This window comes from Pyrgilauda ruficollis, unplaced genomic scaffold (assembly GCF_017590135.1).
Source record: "Pyrgilauda ruficollis isolate IOZ18807 unplaced genomic scaffold, ASM1759013v1 scaffold51, whole genome shotgun sequence".
Taxonomy (NCBI): domain Eukaryota; kingdom Metazoa; phylum Chordata; class Aves; order Passeriformes; family Passeridae; genus Pyrgilauda; species Pyrgilauda ruficollis.
Genome location: NW_024526711.1, coordinates 323358 through 338555, shown reverse-complemented (window position 1 = coordinate 338555; position 15198 = coordinate 323358). Strand labels below are relative to the sequence as shown.

The 15198-nt window shown below is 39.6% G+C and overlaps 1 protein-coding gene across 1 annotated transcript in view; it reads right to left on the bottom strand.

Annotated features, from left to right (window-relative positions):
- The window catches only part of SH3BGRL2 (SH3 domain binding glutamate rich protein like 2), a 36742-nt gene that overhangs the window by 12501 nt on the left and 9043 nt on the right, over positions 1 to 15198 (bottom strand). Inside the window, exon 2 of the mRNA XM_041480356.1 lies at positions 4290 to 4475. Coding sequence (XP_041336290.1) covers positions 4290 to 4475 — 186 coding nt within the window. The remainder of the gene's footprint in view (positions 1 to 4289; positions 4476 to 15198) is intronic.

Here is a 15198-nt window from a genome sequence, read left to right as displayed (position 1 = left end):
AGTAAAGCTCTTTTCCAGGGGACACAGAAAAGCAATGGAGAAGTGGATGGCAAAAGCATAGGCACAGTCTGGAAATTATAAATAGCCCTTGTGAATGATCTGAGCAGAATCCTCCCAACATGGAGAAGACTCTTGGGCAGGGGTTCCTTTCCAGCACCAGCTCTGACTTCTGTATTCCTCACTTGAGACAAAGCCTTAACCAGGAAGATAAACAGTGCATGTCACTGGCCTCAAGTCACATTCAGCCTAGAGTTTGTAGGTGCCTGTGAGCCAAAAACTGCTGCAATACAGCTGCAAAAGGTAATTAAGAACAATTTCACACAGAGCTTAAATTTGCCACACAGGAAACTACTTCTGATGGCAAAAATAATTAGTCAAGAAAGTTTTAGCATCATTAACCATTAACAAATGTTACATGATCTCTGAGCAATTCACATTAACTTTTATCTAGCAAAATGATCCCTCTTCTAAAAGCAGACTGGGATCCAAAAAATACTAAGCGAATCAGATGAGACATCTCCAAGGGTGCAGAGAATCAAATGTAGACTTGCTGGATACCAAATTAGCCTCACAACTCCTCCAGCCCCTAAAGTGAACACACTACAGCAGACATGCTAAAGTGAATTCTGCCACATTGTTTGAGTATCTAGAGACAGAGTTCAAGCTCTCTGTACCTGTAGGCACAAGAATAACAAACTCTCCAATGACAGGCCAGGGCAGAAAATCTGAGGTGGCTCTAGCCAGTTTTGTTAAATTCTTTTCTTTCTTTTATCAGTGAGCAATTTACTTAGTTGTAATGTGACACCTATAAAAAGGGAAGAAAAAGAAATATGCATGCATCTTTTCATCTTAAAAAAATCCCAGAATAGAATGATACATAACAGGGCAAAGAAATCAGGGCTACAGTAATTGTCTGTGTACTGAATAGTTTCCCAAGAACACAGCACCTCTTTCAGCAGCCTATTTAACTTCTTTCTTGTCTATATGCCTTTGCTGTTTTGTTGGAGTTGACACCCATATATTACATTTCAGGGGAGAACAATAAATATCACGTATCTCTGTCTCTACTGCTGCCCACTAGGCACTCTATCAGGAATTACCATAACACTCTAAACCATATGAACAGCTTCAAAGGAAAAAAAAAAGTCAGCCTGCTATGTAAATATTTTTCCTTTGGCTCAAATTCCCACCTGGAGATAGATTTCCTTTTAATTTTGGTTGGCCTAAATTTCAGGCAATCTCCCTTCAGCGGCAGATTTCTGCATATAAAACTGTCACTGTTCAAAGTGCTAACTTGCAGCTTCACAAGAGTGCAGTTTCACTGGGAAGTGGTCACTTCTAGTCTAAGAAAAGTTGTGTACTCAGCTTTGGAGAATTCATGAAGAGGAATGTGTGCTGCACAGGCCTAATTTCAGACATTCAGTTTTCCAGCATTTCTGGCTTTCTGCTGCTACAGGGTAGAGAACCTTTGAAAAGGATGTTATGTAGACACTCACATACCCATGTCACTGAAGAACATGGAAACAAGGAACAGGCAGACCAGGTTGCCAGAACTGAAATGGCTGCAGTGGACCTGGATTGGGAATGTAAGGACAAGCTGACCACAGCTCAGTGGGCCCGTGACACACCAGGATACCTAGGAGGAGATGCAATGTAGAGACAGGCTCATGATCAAGGGAGGGACCTGACCACTGAAGTCACTGAAAGATAGACTCTGTTCTCACACACAATTTTATAGCAATGTCACTAAGATGAAACAACAGACTAAAGTCATGAAAATATGTAAATTATAATATTGTTTGTGCTATAATATAGCACTTACTTATCAGTAAAATTATTTGTGTTCTTGTGTGCTTGCAGCTCTTATCTTGCTTACAGGAAACAAAAATTGTTCCTGCCAAGTACTTTATTTCAAAATCTATTAGCATAACTTATTACTGAAAAATTGGGAGCGCATCTCAGAAGACTGAGAAAAGGAAGAGATAAATTAATGATTAATGATTGTATCTGCAATTACATCAACTCAGAAAAACCGCAAGGTCTTGCTCACACTTCAAAACACAGAGTTGGTCTCTTGGTACCAGAAGAACCCTCTCCCTGTGGTACAAGACACTCTGTGAACCAGTAAACATTGATCATCTTTTGGTACCTTTCTCCCCTCCTAAATGAGCTGTCAGATGCTCAATTGGTTGACAAAAATTCATTCTGGATACTTACTGAAACCATGAAAGACAAACTTCCTCTAGCCTGAAGTTACATCCTGAAAAGTGATTATTTCAAATGGTGATGTCCTAGCCAGGAAAATCTAGTCTTAGATAAACCCCTTGTGCACACTGCTGAGTTTTTTTATTAAGGAGAAAATATTGAGAAAAATACCCCAAAACTATTAATGCTACTACTAACATAGAAAAACCAGTACACTATGAACATAACATCAAGTCATGGACATCATATGCTCATGAACTTCTATTGAAATAACATGACAAAAATAAAAAGTGCACCTATTTTGCTTTGCACTGTCTGGCCCTCATACCTTTAGAGGAACAGCAAGGGGCCTGACCAGTTTGTATTGTAAGTAAGTGAACAGGCAGCAATAATGCATAAAACAGCATAAGTACATAGAAAGTCTCCTGATAAGACTGTAGAATGCAGAAAAACATACAGAGTTTTTTTAATAGATAAAACTGGATTAAAAATTGCCTGGACACAAATCAGAAATGATAAGCTACAAATTTCACTAACTCAACTAACAGAAAATTCAGTATTTTTTCAGTTTAAGTTACTTAATAGAGATTATACTTTAATTATTTATGTCAAGATAAACACATGAAAACAGTCAATGTGGATATGACAGAGATAAGATATGCAAGGTTTGCTGACTTTTATCTAATTGTAATATTTTATCCCCCCTTCCAGCACTGACCTCCTTTGCCTTCTGCATGTTTCGCCTCCACTCTATTGCCTAAGGACTTCATTAACTAATGCAGCAGGTTAACTCATTAATGTTGGAGATCCTGCACATACTTTCTCCTTCATCCTATAAAATATAGTTTCTTTCAAAGCATGTTTGCTCTTTAAAGATGTTCATGCAGACAGTGAAGTCTAGTAATACGATTAACTCTGCTCAACCAAAATGGCTATCAGCTCAGCAGACAGATTAATGAGATCATCTCACATGTTGCATGACATCTTCTGCCTTGCTAATTCCAAATAGCAACTTCTAAGACAAGGTTAAAACACCCTGTAAAAGTGATCCGAAAGGGTAAGAAACAACAGCTTTAAAATGTTGTGTTTCCCAGGCAAACTACAATGTCATAGAAGAATGTAAAGGTTATTTGTAAGTGAGGGGCTGATCCATAAGCAAGGGTAATAATCCCTTCCACATCCCAGATCCATTTCTTTGATTGACTTACCTTACCTGGAAATAAGAAGATAAGAGTTATACTGCTGAGGTAAACAAGTAAGGCCAATACAAAGCACATGGGAAGGATGTTAAATATTTTGCTTAGAGAAAGCAGTTAGCTGCTGCATCATATCCATTCTCTTTGTTGCAGAGAATCCTAAATCACTTTTTATATCCTTCCTAGATTAAGCAAACAATTGCACTGCAGTCAACAGGCTCTCAACAGTTCTGAGCAGCACAGTTGAATCCAGCAGGGACTAAGTCAGAACCACTTTGGATGTACATATCAAAGGCTACTGCTTCATCTTGCACTGGTGAATGGAGAAGCTTACACCAAGAAAACTGACCACCCATCAACCTGTTGTCAGATTTACAGCAAATAGTGTTCATTTATCCTAAACACCCTGATTGCATAAAGACGCTCTGAGCATAAATGAAATTTACACCGTGACAGCAGCAGAGAAAGAGCTTAATTACAATAACAATAAAACTCAATCTAGCCAGTGTTCTCATTTACTGTGCCAAAGACAGACTTGCTACTGAATTTTTGTGCTTGGACTAGACCCAAGCAGCAAAAATTCCCAGCTTACAGTGGTCTCACCAGGCACTTTACCATCAACAGGTCGTACATGAAGCTTGTGACATTTCTGATTTTTACATTCCTGGAGGGAATCCCTTAGACAGCCCTCAGATTTACAGAAAAATGACCTGAATTTTCCCTGTATGATCATTACCTGATCCTATTGCCTCATTAAATTCAGATTCTACTAGAGAAAGCTCAAAAGCAAGTCCCATGTGTAAATGGCCACCTGAGTGTACTAATATATTGTATATAATGTAATATAATATATATACTAATATATTGAGAACCATAACAGCTGCTTACCCCACAGTACCGATCATCACTGAATATCTGTGGTGGCAGTGGATTGCCTTGTGCAGGCTGCCTGTCCTCAGGAATATTTTTATACATCCATTGTCTCTTCTCCTCTGACATGGTGATATCCACTTCTTCAAACTCTATGCGGTTGGCTTCTAGAAACCTCACCACATCCTGCTGCCTCTTCTTTATCTAGATGGAAGAAGGAAAATTAAACAATCTAGAGTCAGAGCAAGTCCTCCATAACACAGACATGCTTACAAATCTGAGAACATTCCTCCTCTCCCATCCCACTTTCATAGGATGGGAAGTCACAAACTCAGAAAGACAAAGGACGAAGAAGAATTTTTTTTTTCAGTTTTAAATTCATAAAGTTAAGCATTGCTGTTTCTTTACATGTTGACAAAGGTTATAGTTCTTCACCTCACTTGTATAAGGCTGTCTGTTTAATTTAGCTTTGGTAATTTCAGCCTTTACCCTCTAAAGATATTTTTTAAAAGCAAACTGTAAGGATCTCTTCAGAAGTAGAAGTTAAAAGAGGCAGTCGGTTTTCAAAGACATTAGGGGCTACATTTTTTAAGTATACAGGCACCTAAAAATGCAAGGTAAATAACCTGGCAAGTCTCAGAAGAATTTACTCCTGAAAGTGTTCGCTGAGATGAACATGTCAGTACATCTGAAAAAAACCCACCCCAGCTCCACACATTTTTGTTTCTCTAGACACCTACACGTTTTTTTAAAATACAGCTCAACAGTTTCCCAAACAAGGCTTGTTGACTATTTAGCTAAGAATGTCTGGCAGCATAATACACATGCCTGAAAGTAAGCATGTCCTCTCTTGAAAATGAACTTTTTTGAGGAAAAAAAAAAAAAAAAAAAAAAAGAAAAAGAAAAAAAAGGCATGAGGTTTGTATTAAATGTATGGGGTTTCTTCCCCTCAAGGAGATTATCATCTTCATACAAAGAGGCAGAACACCGAGAATACTGGCAGTTTTTCTCTCATTGTAGTTAAGATTGGTTGGACCCAATGATCTTTTCCAACCTTAACAATTCTATGATATTTAGATCAGCCCTTAAGAGCTATCTGGGCTTCAAGAAGATACAGTCAGGTAAAGACAACCTCTGCTTCAAACAGGACTTTATATCAAGACAGCGACCTTTGAAATGAAAGTCTGTATACTTTTTGCATCAACCTGATGAAATTAATACTTTCAGAAAGGAACTATAAATTATGTGCCATATTTTTACAGCTATCATCACAGTGTTATCTGAAAAAAAATTCAGCTTTAATAATTTTACAGTATTCCTGGAGTGTCATATCTATGCAGTTGCTGGCTGGCATAAAGCCCAGGTGAATGAATCATGCCTATGGGTATCATATGACCTAGATACTAGTTGGAAATCAGAGAATTTTCAAAATGCATGTGCTAGTTGCTCCTGTCACACAACCAAACCTACCTATCTAAATGCATCACAAAAATACATAATGTTGGAAGTAATACTGATGAAATTCTTATTTCCTTGAAATAAGGCAGCCATCCCAAGAAACTACAAACACAAAGCTTTGAAACAACTGCTGTCTTTCTTAAGAAGTGGATTGCACAGTAAATTTGTGTCGCGGTGTCTTATTCTTTTTCCTTTATTTGCACACACTGGTACAGTTTTTAGGCATATGTGGAAAATCATTTTCATGGAGAAGGCAGCTCCTAAAGTTGCAAGCAAGTAATGCATTACCATCAACAGCAAAATTACTGCATCGTCATCACTGGCGATACCAACAGCAATATGCTTTCTACTACATCCCTAAAAACTCGAAGTGAAGTAAAAGACAAAAACATTTTCCTCTGTCTTTCAACAAGAAGCTGCAAAAGAACACAAAAGAGGCAGACACAGAGATATTCTTAATACAAATATTACATACCTGGTTAAACAGAAAAGAGATGTCTAAAATTATCTGTGGGAAAGGTCACTTCCTTATGGTGAAGTGCTATCAAAACTCACATGAAATCCCTCCTGCACTGGTCAGAGCAATGAGCAAACTCCAGAGTGGCTGGGCCAGCCCTCTGGCCCCAAGGCCAATTGGCATCCTCCAGCCAAAGCTATTAAACCTTCAGCCTCTCAAAGCTGCTGCTTGCAAACTACACACTGGGAATGATCCCTGGCATGGTGTGACATCTAAATCATGGCCACGGGCTGCTTGTGAGACTTTAAGTTAGCCTTGGCCAAAGCTGACTGTGCCAGCAACCATTCTTCCAACAGTTCCAGAGTGCCAGAGTGCTCCATTCTCAGAGCCAGGACATGCACCAGTACAGGTGTTTCTTCATGGACCCATTTTCATCCGCTGTCTCCCTGTAAACTGAGCAACTTAGATTTAGTCAGATCCCTATCATTTTACAGTTCACACCATTAGAATTCTCCCACAAGCACAAATTTTCTAATGCCTCATTTTATTTTTATAAAACTAATTAAGATGTTGAAGTGAAGTAAATTGGGGTTTTTGGTTTTTTTAGCCATAAGCCTTACAATTCTCCACGTGACATCTGTATGAGTTATCAGCTGTGGATGTACCAGCTGCATAAACCTAAACAAAATAGCCTGAAAATTTCAAGCCAAAATTTCTCCTCCCCAATTTATTTGATTCAGGCCTATAAACTGAAACAAGAGCATTAGTTGTATTTAAAATCCTATTAAATTACGCCTTGTTGTTTAAGAGGGATGCTCAGAGCATCTGCCACAACAGAAGCCAGCTGATTGTTCCCCAAGAAAACCACAGGACCTTTGTCTCTGTCTACAGCTGGATGTGTGCCTCAGAAGTGCGTCAGCCTCTCAGTCCTGCCTGCAGCTCTCATCTGGGCTCCCCCGGAGCCCCAAGAGCTGCCAGCATCTGGCCACAGGAAACACGGAGCAAAGGCAGCACGGCACAAGGAGCAGCGTCAGTCCCTGCCTGCTCACCAGCCTGTCCTGTCAGGAGCACAGTGGAGAAAAACACATCCTCATTCGACAAACTACAGAGGGGATAATACTCTCTCTAAAGTATCTTGCTGCTACCAAGGTTTCTTGTATTTGATGAAACTGAAGGGAACCTGGAAAAAAAAAATCTCATTGTCAGAGGTACCATGTTAAGAATAACTTGGTTTGTAGCTATTCATACGTCAATTTGGGAAAGTGTTTGTAGTCTTACACGACAGACTACTTCAGCATCAATATATTTTGGGCTTAATATCTTTCAGCACACCAGAAGACACTACAAAATACACCTTCAAAACATATATCCACTGTGAAGGTTCAGAGGAAAGTCTTTATGCAATATGATCCTAATCTATCTTTAAATGCAGTGAGAAAACTCTGATGGAGTTAATGGTCTGCTATTATAGTCCAGTGTTTGCCTCCCCTATTTTTAGGAGGGTAATTATTTTCTGAGCATCATTTATCTGAGTTTGGTTTTAGTGTTAATCTATATTTCTATTCACAAAACTAAGACAGGAAAAAAATCCCCAGAGACAACTCAATTTTATCCTCGTATTCAGAGCTGGTATCTTTATTAGGATTAAAAAGCGGCAAAAATAGGATGCCCATTGTGATACATAAAATTGCTAAAATAAGCTAATCACTTAATCAGTAACCCAATTCATAAAGGAAGTCTATGGTAACTAAAGTATTCTGTCTTTCTGTCCTAGTTTTCATTTCTTTATACTGATTTGCAACAGGTAACAGGAGGATACATTTTCAAACTGCTTTGGAGAAATATTTCAAAGACATACTCAGGCTAGTCCAGGTGGGACCACTGGGATTATCTGTTCTGACTTTCAGCATCCTTGAATTAATTCCTCTTAGGAGTAAAGGGTTTCTTCAGATTTCTTTTCCTGTCTAAGCTCTATTCCTGAGCTGACAGTAACAGAGAGCTGGTCTTTGCAAAGTGTTCCCACAGTTGATTGACTGTCTTTACTTGAAATATTTGCTTGCATCTTCAGAATCCATCTCACTTCAGCCAATTTTCACATCTTTGCCAAAACTAAAAATGGTTCTGTTCTAAGATTTCTGTTTCCCACACAACTAAAATCAGATCCCCCAGCTAAGCTGAACACTGATTTCTGGTAGCAAGAGAAATCGTATTGCCCATTCAGTAGCAGAATGAGAAAATGAGGATGCTACCATTACAAATCATGTCCAGGTTGGAGCAGAAGTTTAGAAAAATCAGATTACTTCCTCTATCCAAAGTTCCCTGGAAGCTTCTCATCACTTCCAACAAGTAAAAGTTTCCTTCTTTTTTGCCCTGTCTATGCTTCCTGAACCTGTTTTCAGAAGTTCTCCTGTCCTAGAAAGGCTTCTCTACTGATGGCTGCTGAACCAGAGCAGCATACCATGTGGTCTCTTCATTACTAAAATGAGCTGCACCTCATCATTCTATACTATTTTAACCAAGATATTCAATACCTTGCAAAAATCTTAGTAGTCCACAATTTGTCTAACTCAGACAAGATAAATGAACATTACTTCTACTCTACTGTATGCAATATTATTCAAGTCACAATACTAATAGGAACTGTGCCATGATGAAAGAGAACTTCTCTGCCTTTTTTCATTAGCCCAGTTAACATAAATGGGACAAAGCAGACCCATTCTCAGTTTCAAATTTCTTCACAGTGTCAACAGGAGGAATGTTGCTAAGTGCCTGGTTCTCACAAAGTGGATGTGGAAGCTTGGTTTTCTGCTGTAGACTCTACCCCCCACCTTCTGGAGAAAGGCACTCCCTGGGTTTCTGTCCTCCTGCCTGCAAGTGGAGGGAATGACAGCAGGTACCCTCCATGAACTGGCTGGTGACTGAGATGTGCAGCACTGACTGTTTTACAGTCTCATCCTCTTGGAATTGAAGGAACTGACAGCCTAGCCTGAACTGTCCACTCTTTAGAGAGATCCCAAGAACAAATAACCATCTTTCTAACACAAAATCCCACCCCAAAAAATATTCAGACCACACATGGTGACTGAGAACAAAGCCTTGTGAGGTCATCTTCTAACCTGGCTTGTCAAACCACAAGCACATTTTAGAAGCCTGAAATTTAAAAAACAAAAACTGCACGTCTCAGTTCATCTCAAATACTTCTTTCACAGCCTGGCACACCTGTGCCTCTAAAGACAGAGATGATCCTGCTGATTTTCTTCCTTCTTTTTTAATTTGGTTACTCTTTCCACACACCTGCCCCCACTCCAGAACTGCATCAGCCACATTATCCACCCCCTGACTCAGCCAGAAACTGAATGTGTTGCATTTGGCAGGGGCACCTTTATGGTGCAGTTTGATGATCCAACTCAGCAGATCTCACTGCTGGCTGTCACTGGGATGACACAATGTTCCTCCCTCCTGCCAAGCAGCTCCTGCAGCTTTCCTCACACAAGCATACTGCAGGAACCAGGGGAACAAGGGAAGGAGCATCAATAACGTCAGCACCACAATCTCATCCGTTTATATCAGGAACAAAACTGCATCCTAAAAAAATGGCTCAGCCACGGCTAAAGGTACAGGTATCTGAAACATGAACTGCCTAAGCAGCATCTGTGTTACATAAACACAAGCTCAATTCACTCCCACAACTGAAAACATTGTATGTGAGCCTCTGCTTTTACAAGTCATGCAAACATAACTAAAGGGGCTGTTGCAGTGTAAAATGCAGATGAAATATTGCTACTGCAGAGGATTACTTATCTTCACTTCTCACACAGATGTGGCTTAACATATACTCACAGATAATAAGGAAACACTATGCCCTAACAAACAAACCGATAGAAGCCCTAAACACATTAAAGGAACAGAATTGTAAACTGTGTTGAAACATCCTCTTTTTATGTTTCCACTATGTTTCTGTTCCCATAAAGAAGCAATAAAGAACTATCCCACGCATTCATAAGCTTGAAATGCAAATCCTCATGGTCCTTTTACATTTGAGACATGTAGTGACAGAGATTTTCTGCCAAATTTCTCTTTTCTTTGCCTGACTTAGGAAAGGAGAGCATAACTGACCCCTGGCAATTTTTATTGCAGTGAAATGGCAGCACCGTGACAGAACTTTACAAAGGTTCATATGATTAATTCATTGTTCTTGGCACAGGAAAACACAACTAGCTATGTACATACGAAAAAAAGGATGAGAAGCTGTGATGAAGAGAAAAAGGTTAATAGAGAAGAAGATTTTAAAATAAAAATAAACAAAAATCAGTATTGCATAACTATTTCCAAAAGTAAAGTGAGTGGCTCTCCACTGTAGCAAATACCGCATTGCATCTGACAGAAGGAAAACACTGTCTTCTCATAACAGGCCTCCAAATAGCACCTGAATGCTTCATCCTCAAAAAAAGAAATGCTTCAATATCCTATAAACTAACCACAGAACTTTTCAACCTAAAGAGGAACAGAACAGTGTGTGAACAGAGGCCACATGCAGCCAGCACTGCCCTGGTCTCCTGCTAGCAGCAACCTTCCGCTTGCACACAGAGACATAATTAAGGACACACAATATGAAACACTATTAAAGTGGGAGGGCAATCTGTTCAGCTCTATGCAAAATTAGTCTGCAGGTCTCTGGGAGCTGCTGAGATACTGCTTAGCCAAGGACTCTGCACCCCTCTGCCTCTGTGCAATGTTTGTATGGTAACTTTGAAAAGAATCCAGTATTTAAGAAATGCAATTAAAATTTGAGACAGGTTTGGTTTTTAAGAGATTCTTAATCACAAGCAGTCAGCAAAGGAAAACATTTTCTATAAAGCTACAAAGACTGTTAAACTGCTCCATGCCCAATGCCTGCTAGCCTCATATTTTCCTAGCCAGATGTTGCACTCAGATAAATGTATTTAAATCTATTTCTGTGTGTGCACATATGTCTATCACAAGGTGAGGGGAAAATTTTATTTTTTAAGGCAGTTTGTCTGAAATCGTTGCTTTCTGTGCAAGTAACAGAGTAACATTCTGAAACACAAAGGGGTCTTTAGCAAGCATAAATAAAACTATCACTGCTAAAAACAAGAGATGATGGGAACTTGCTCACAGGTGTACTAGGTATTATTTCAATAAGCACAAATGGAAAAGGAGAGACAGAAATGGAAGAAACAGAAAAAGGGAAAACACCAAGAAACGAAAAAGACAGCAGTCTACAGAAAAATCACCTACAGACAGTGCCACGCAGGGTGCCTTTCAGATGGGTGCAGCTGGAAAAGCCTCTGAAGTCATACCCAAGTCTACTTCTTTTGAATTCTTCTGTATTTTGGGAAACAGGACTTCCCACCGATGTACACAAATAAAGTAAGTGATTCTATAATTTTCTACTTGCAGTAGGAACAATGTGTTCTTACAGCGTTGAAAATTCATTTACACAGGAGTCTCTGACGGACTGTAGGAAAACAGATGCTATAAACCCCAAAATTTGGCTCATTGCTTCCTCGTCAAAAGAGTAAGAATGCCACTGATGCTGGATCTTCCAATTAATGGTGTGAATTTTCTTCTATTGCATCAGTGTGAAACTAAAAAATTCAGCATTGCTGTGGAAATAAAAAATGGCTAAAACAAGGTGGAACTTGAAGACTGCACAGCAGGAATTGAACCAGAACGTGGAAGTCTCACTGACGGTACAGGCAGCTCCAAATTATTGGGACAGACTAAGAGCCAACAGACTCCATGCAGACCGAGCAACACAGCCAGAAGATTCCCTGCCTAGCCTGGAAAGCAGCAGGTGACTGCCAGATTAAAGGTCAGGATGCAAAGCTAGTTGTTCTAGTAGGGGAGCTGGCAAAGCCTGCTGCCAGTTCAGATTATAACCCACAGGAAGAATCTGTGGACTTACACTATCCTGAAAACATTTTTATTTGACAAAATGCATGCTTGAAATGGTATTTTTGCTGCAGATAAAGGATCTTTCCTAGTCATAGGTATTTTCTTGTGAGGACACTGGGAAAGCATGTTGGTTCTTCAATGGTTCTTCACCTCTAACTAAAACAGAGGGCAGGTTACCAGAGTTTGCCCATAACTTCATCTGATTTTAAAAATGTCTCAGCCAACAGTGAACCAAAAAGTCAAAATTATTAGAATAATGTGTTAGGACCTTTTTTTTCCTTTTCAATAAAGTGAGGATCTTAGTGGCTAGCACAAGAGACAGAAGAAACTTTGACCAGCTGGGAAGATCTCAGGGATTTGTAAAACATATCCTCAGCTATCAAGAACGTCTCCTGATGGAGAAGTTCTAGTCCTGCAGGGCTAGACTATTGCTTCAAAAGGCTAACAATTCAAATCTTAGCTGGCAGCTAACTTCTTTCAATAGATAAATGGTTTTCTTTGCAATTTACCGTATGTTTCAGTAGCTCAAGAGGGTGGTTAAAAAAAAAAAAAAAAAAAAAAAGTGTTATTTTCATGCATTTTTCCAGCAGAAACCTGTCAAAGATGCCAGAGAATAATTTAAATCTCCTGTTTGGTATTCTACATTTAACTCCTCTTCGTACTACTCCCTTTTGTCAAAGTGGCATATTTATAGCAAGTATTTTGCATCACGAAAGAAACCCTTTCAACAAGCAACATCTATCTTCCTTTTCAAAATACATACACATAAATACAAGTATGATAACTGCAACCCTTATTATTTCAACTACTTTTCAGTACCTACTAACTAAATGCAAGGTGTTCTTTGATCTCCATGCTATATTACATTTATTCATATTTAGTTCTTCTTATTTGGTTCTGAGGAATATACTTTGCTCCCCAGCAAAGTTCCAGTTCAGCAAGGTAGGTGAGAACTGTCAAGTCAAATTATTGGAAACTCAATCATGCATAGATGAACAGAAAGTTGATCTTTCAGTCTCACAGTTCTGCAGAGTGAGGAATAGTTTGGTATCTTGCACATGGGAGTCCAAAACTGCTACAGCTAAAAATCTGCAGGGATTAAAAGATGTTGCTTTGTTGTGTGTATCAGCTTGCTTGGTAGAATTATGATTTTGAGAAATAACAGGATTAATCAATTTTGTTTATTTTCCTAAAACATTAAATATTTGGTAATTGATTAAAGTTCACTGAAATAGCACCAAGGGCAGCTTTATAAGCAGGTTTTGGAAAGCAAGCAAATGCTCTAATACTCAGCAGTGTGGCCTGGCAGGCAAGAGGGCAACCCACAGCCTTGGGTTCACCAAGCGCAACATCACCAGCTGATCCAGAGGGTGATTATCCCACTGCATCCAGCCTGGGTGCTGCCTCACCCCGAGTACCGTGAGCAGTTCTGGGCCCCACAGTTTAAGAAGAATGTGAAGGTCCTTAAGTGCATCCAGAGGAAGGCAGCAAAGCTGGTGGTGGGGCTAGAAGGAAAGTCCTGTAAGGAGCACCTGAGGGCCCTGGGCTTGTCTAGTCTGGACAAAGGGAGGCTGAGGGGTGATTTCACGGCTCCCTACAGTTTGCTGAGGAGGGGAAGTGGAATGGGAGGTGCTGATCTCTTCTCCCTGGTATCCAGCGATGGGAAGTGTAATACTTTTGTCAGGGGAGGCTCAGACTTGTCATAAGGAAGCCTTTCTTCACAGGTAATCAAACACTGAAGCAGGCTTCCTAGCTTGCAATTGTTTAACACACATTTAGACAATGCCATTAATAACATGTTTTAATTAACTTCTGGTGAACCTTGATATGGTCAAACAGTTGGATTAGATGACCACTATAGGTTACTTCCAACTGAAATATTCTATTCTACTCTAAATTCTGGAAAGAAAAATAAAAGTTTAAAAACAGAAAATCCCCCTAACAAGAGATTCACACACATTTCCTATTATGTAACATGTTTACCACCTGAGCTTTTAAGATGAAAACACAGAATTTATTTTTTTTTGTGACGAGGTGAGTCAGCAGAACACAGAAAGTGTTTGAACTAGTTCTCTGTATTTATCAGTCACATTGTTTTGTCACAATGAATAAAGCATTCCCAGCTGTATTTTCTGTATTTATTGCAAATGAGATCTAAAAGAAAATTTTCAGCACTAAAAAAAGTAGGTCATGTTTCTTCCTTCTCATTAGCTTTAAGCAGCAAAACCCGGTGGCACAGGAATATTTATCTACCAGAATGGATAAAAACACCTAGCAATGTGTTACCAGGAGACGTAACAAGCAATTAGCCTGGTTTCATCTGGGTGGGGTCTTAGTTCTGTCAGCTCAAGATACCAGTTCTTCTGGCCATCTCCTGCCATAACCACGAGCTGCACCCTCTATATTTTGTCACTCACAGCCCCTAGCCCAACACCCAGGTACACCCAACTGCTGCTCCGGCTATTTCTGAAACCAGAGCCAGTGGACGCAGAATGTGGATCCAGAAGATGCCACGTGCAGCAGTCTCCTGACAGCAAGGCAGAGGGTTTAAGGCACATTAAGGCAAGCTTGGGGACTGCAGTACTGTCTAGCACAGCAGTGACATGCTGGGTTTAATGCAGAATCCTGTTCCTACATAAACACAAGCTCACAGACATATTATTCTCATACAGGTACTAATCCTCCTCCACGAATCTGGGGGAATAAGTGCTCTTGACCACTTGGAAAAAACAACTAGTCTTTCCTTGAGAAGGACTGTGCTTGCATTTACTTGTTCTCTCACCCTAAAGGAGCAGAGATACTATGATTCCAACACGCTCCCATGAATTTCAAACACAAGTTTGTGAAATAAAGTTGTCAATGCTTTTGCTATTTCCTCCTGACAGTTACTATCCACACAGCACAGACAAGTCGTTCTGCCAACTACAGATATACACACCCCTGACAATGCACTTTTAAAAAAACAGCACTAACAGCAGTGCAAGTCATCCAGATTTTGTTGTGCTACCTTTTTGCAGATATTTACAGGTTTTCTCAGCACTATATGAAACTGCAACAGAAAAATTCATTGTGACTCAAGACAAATGTCGTATT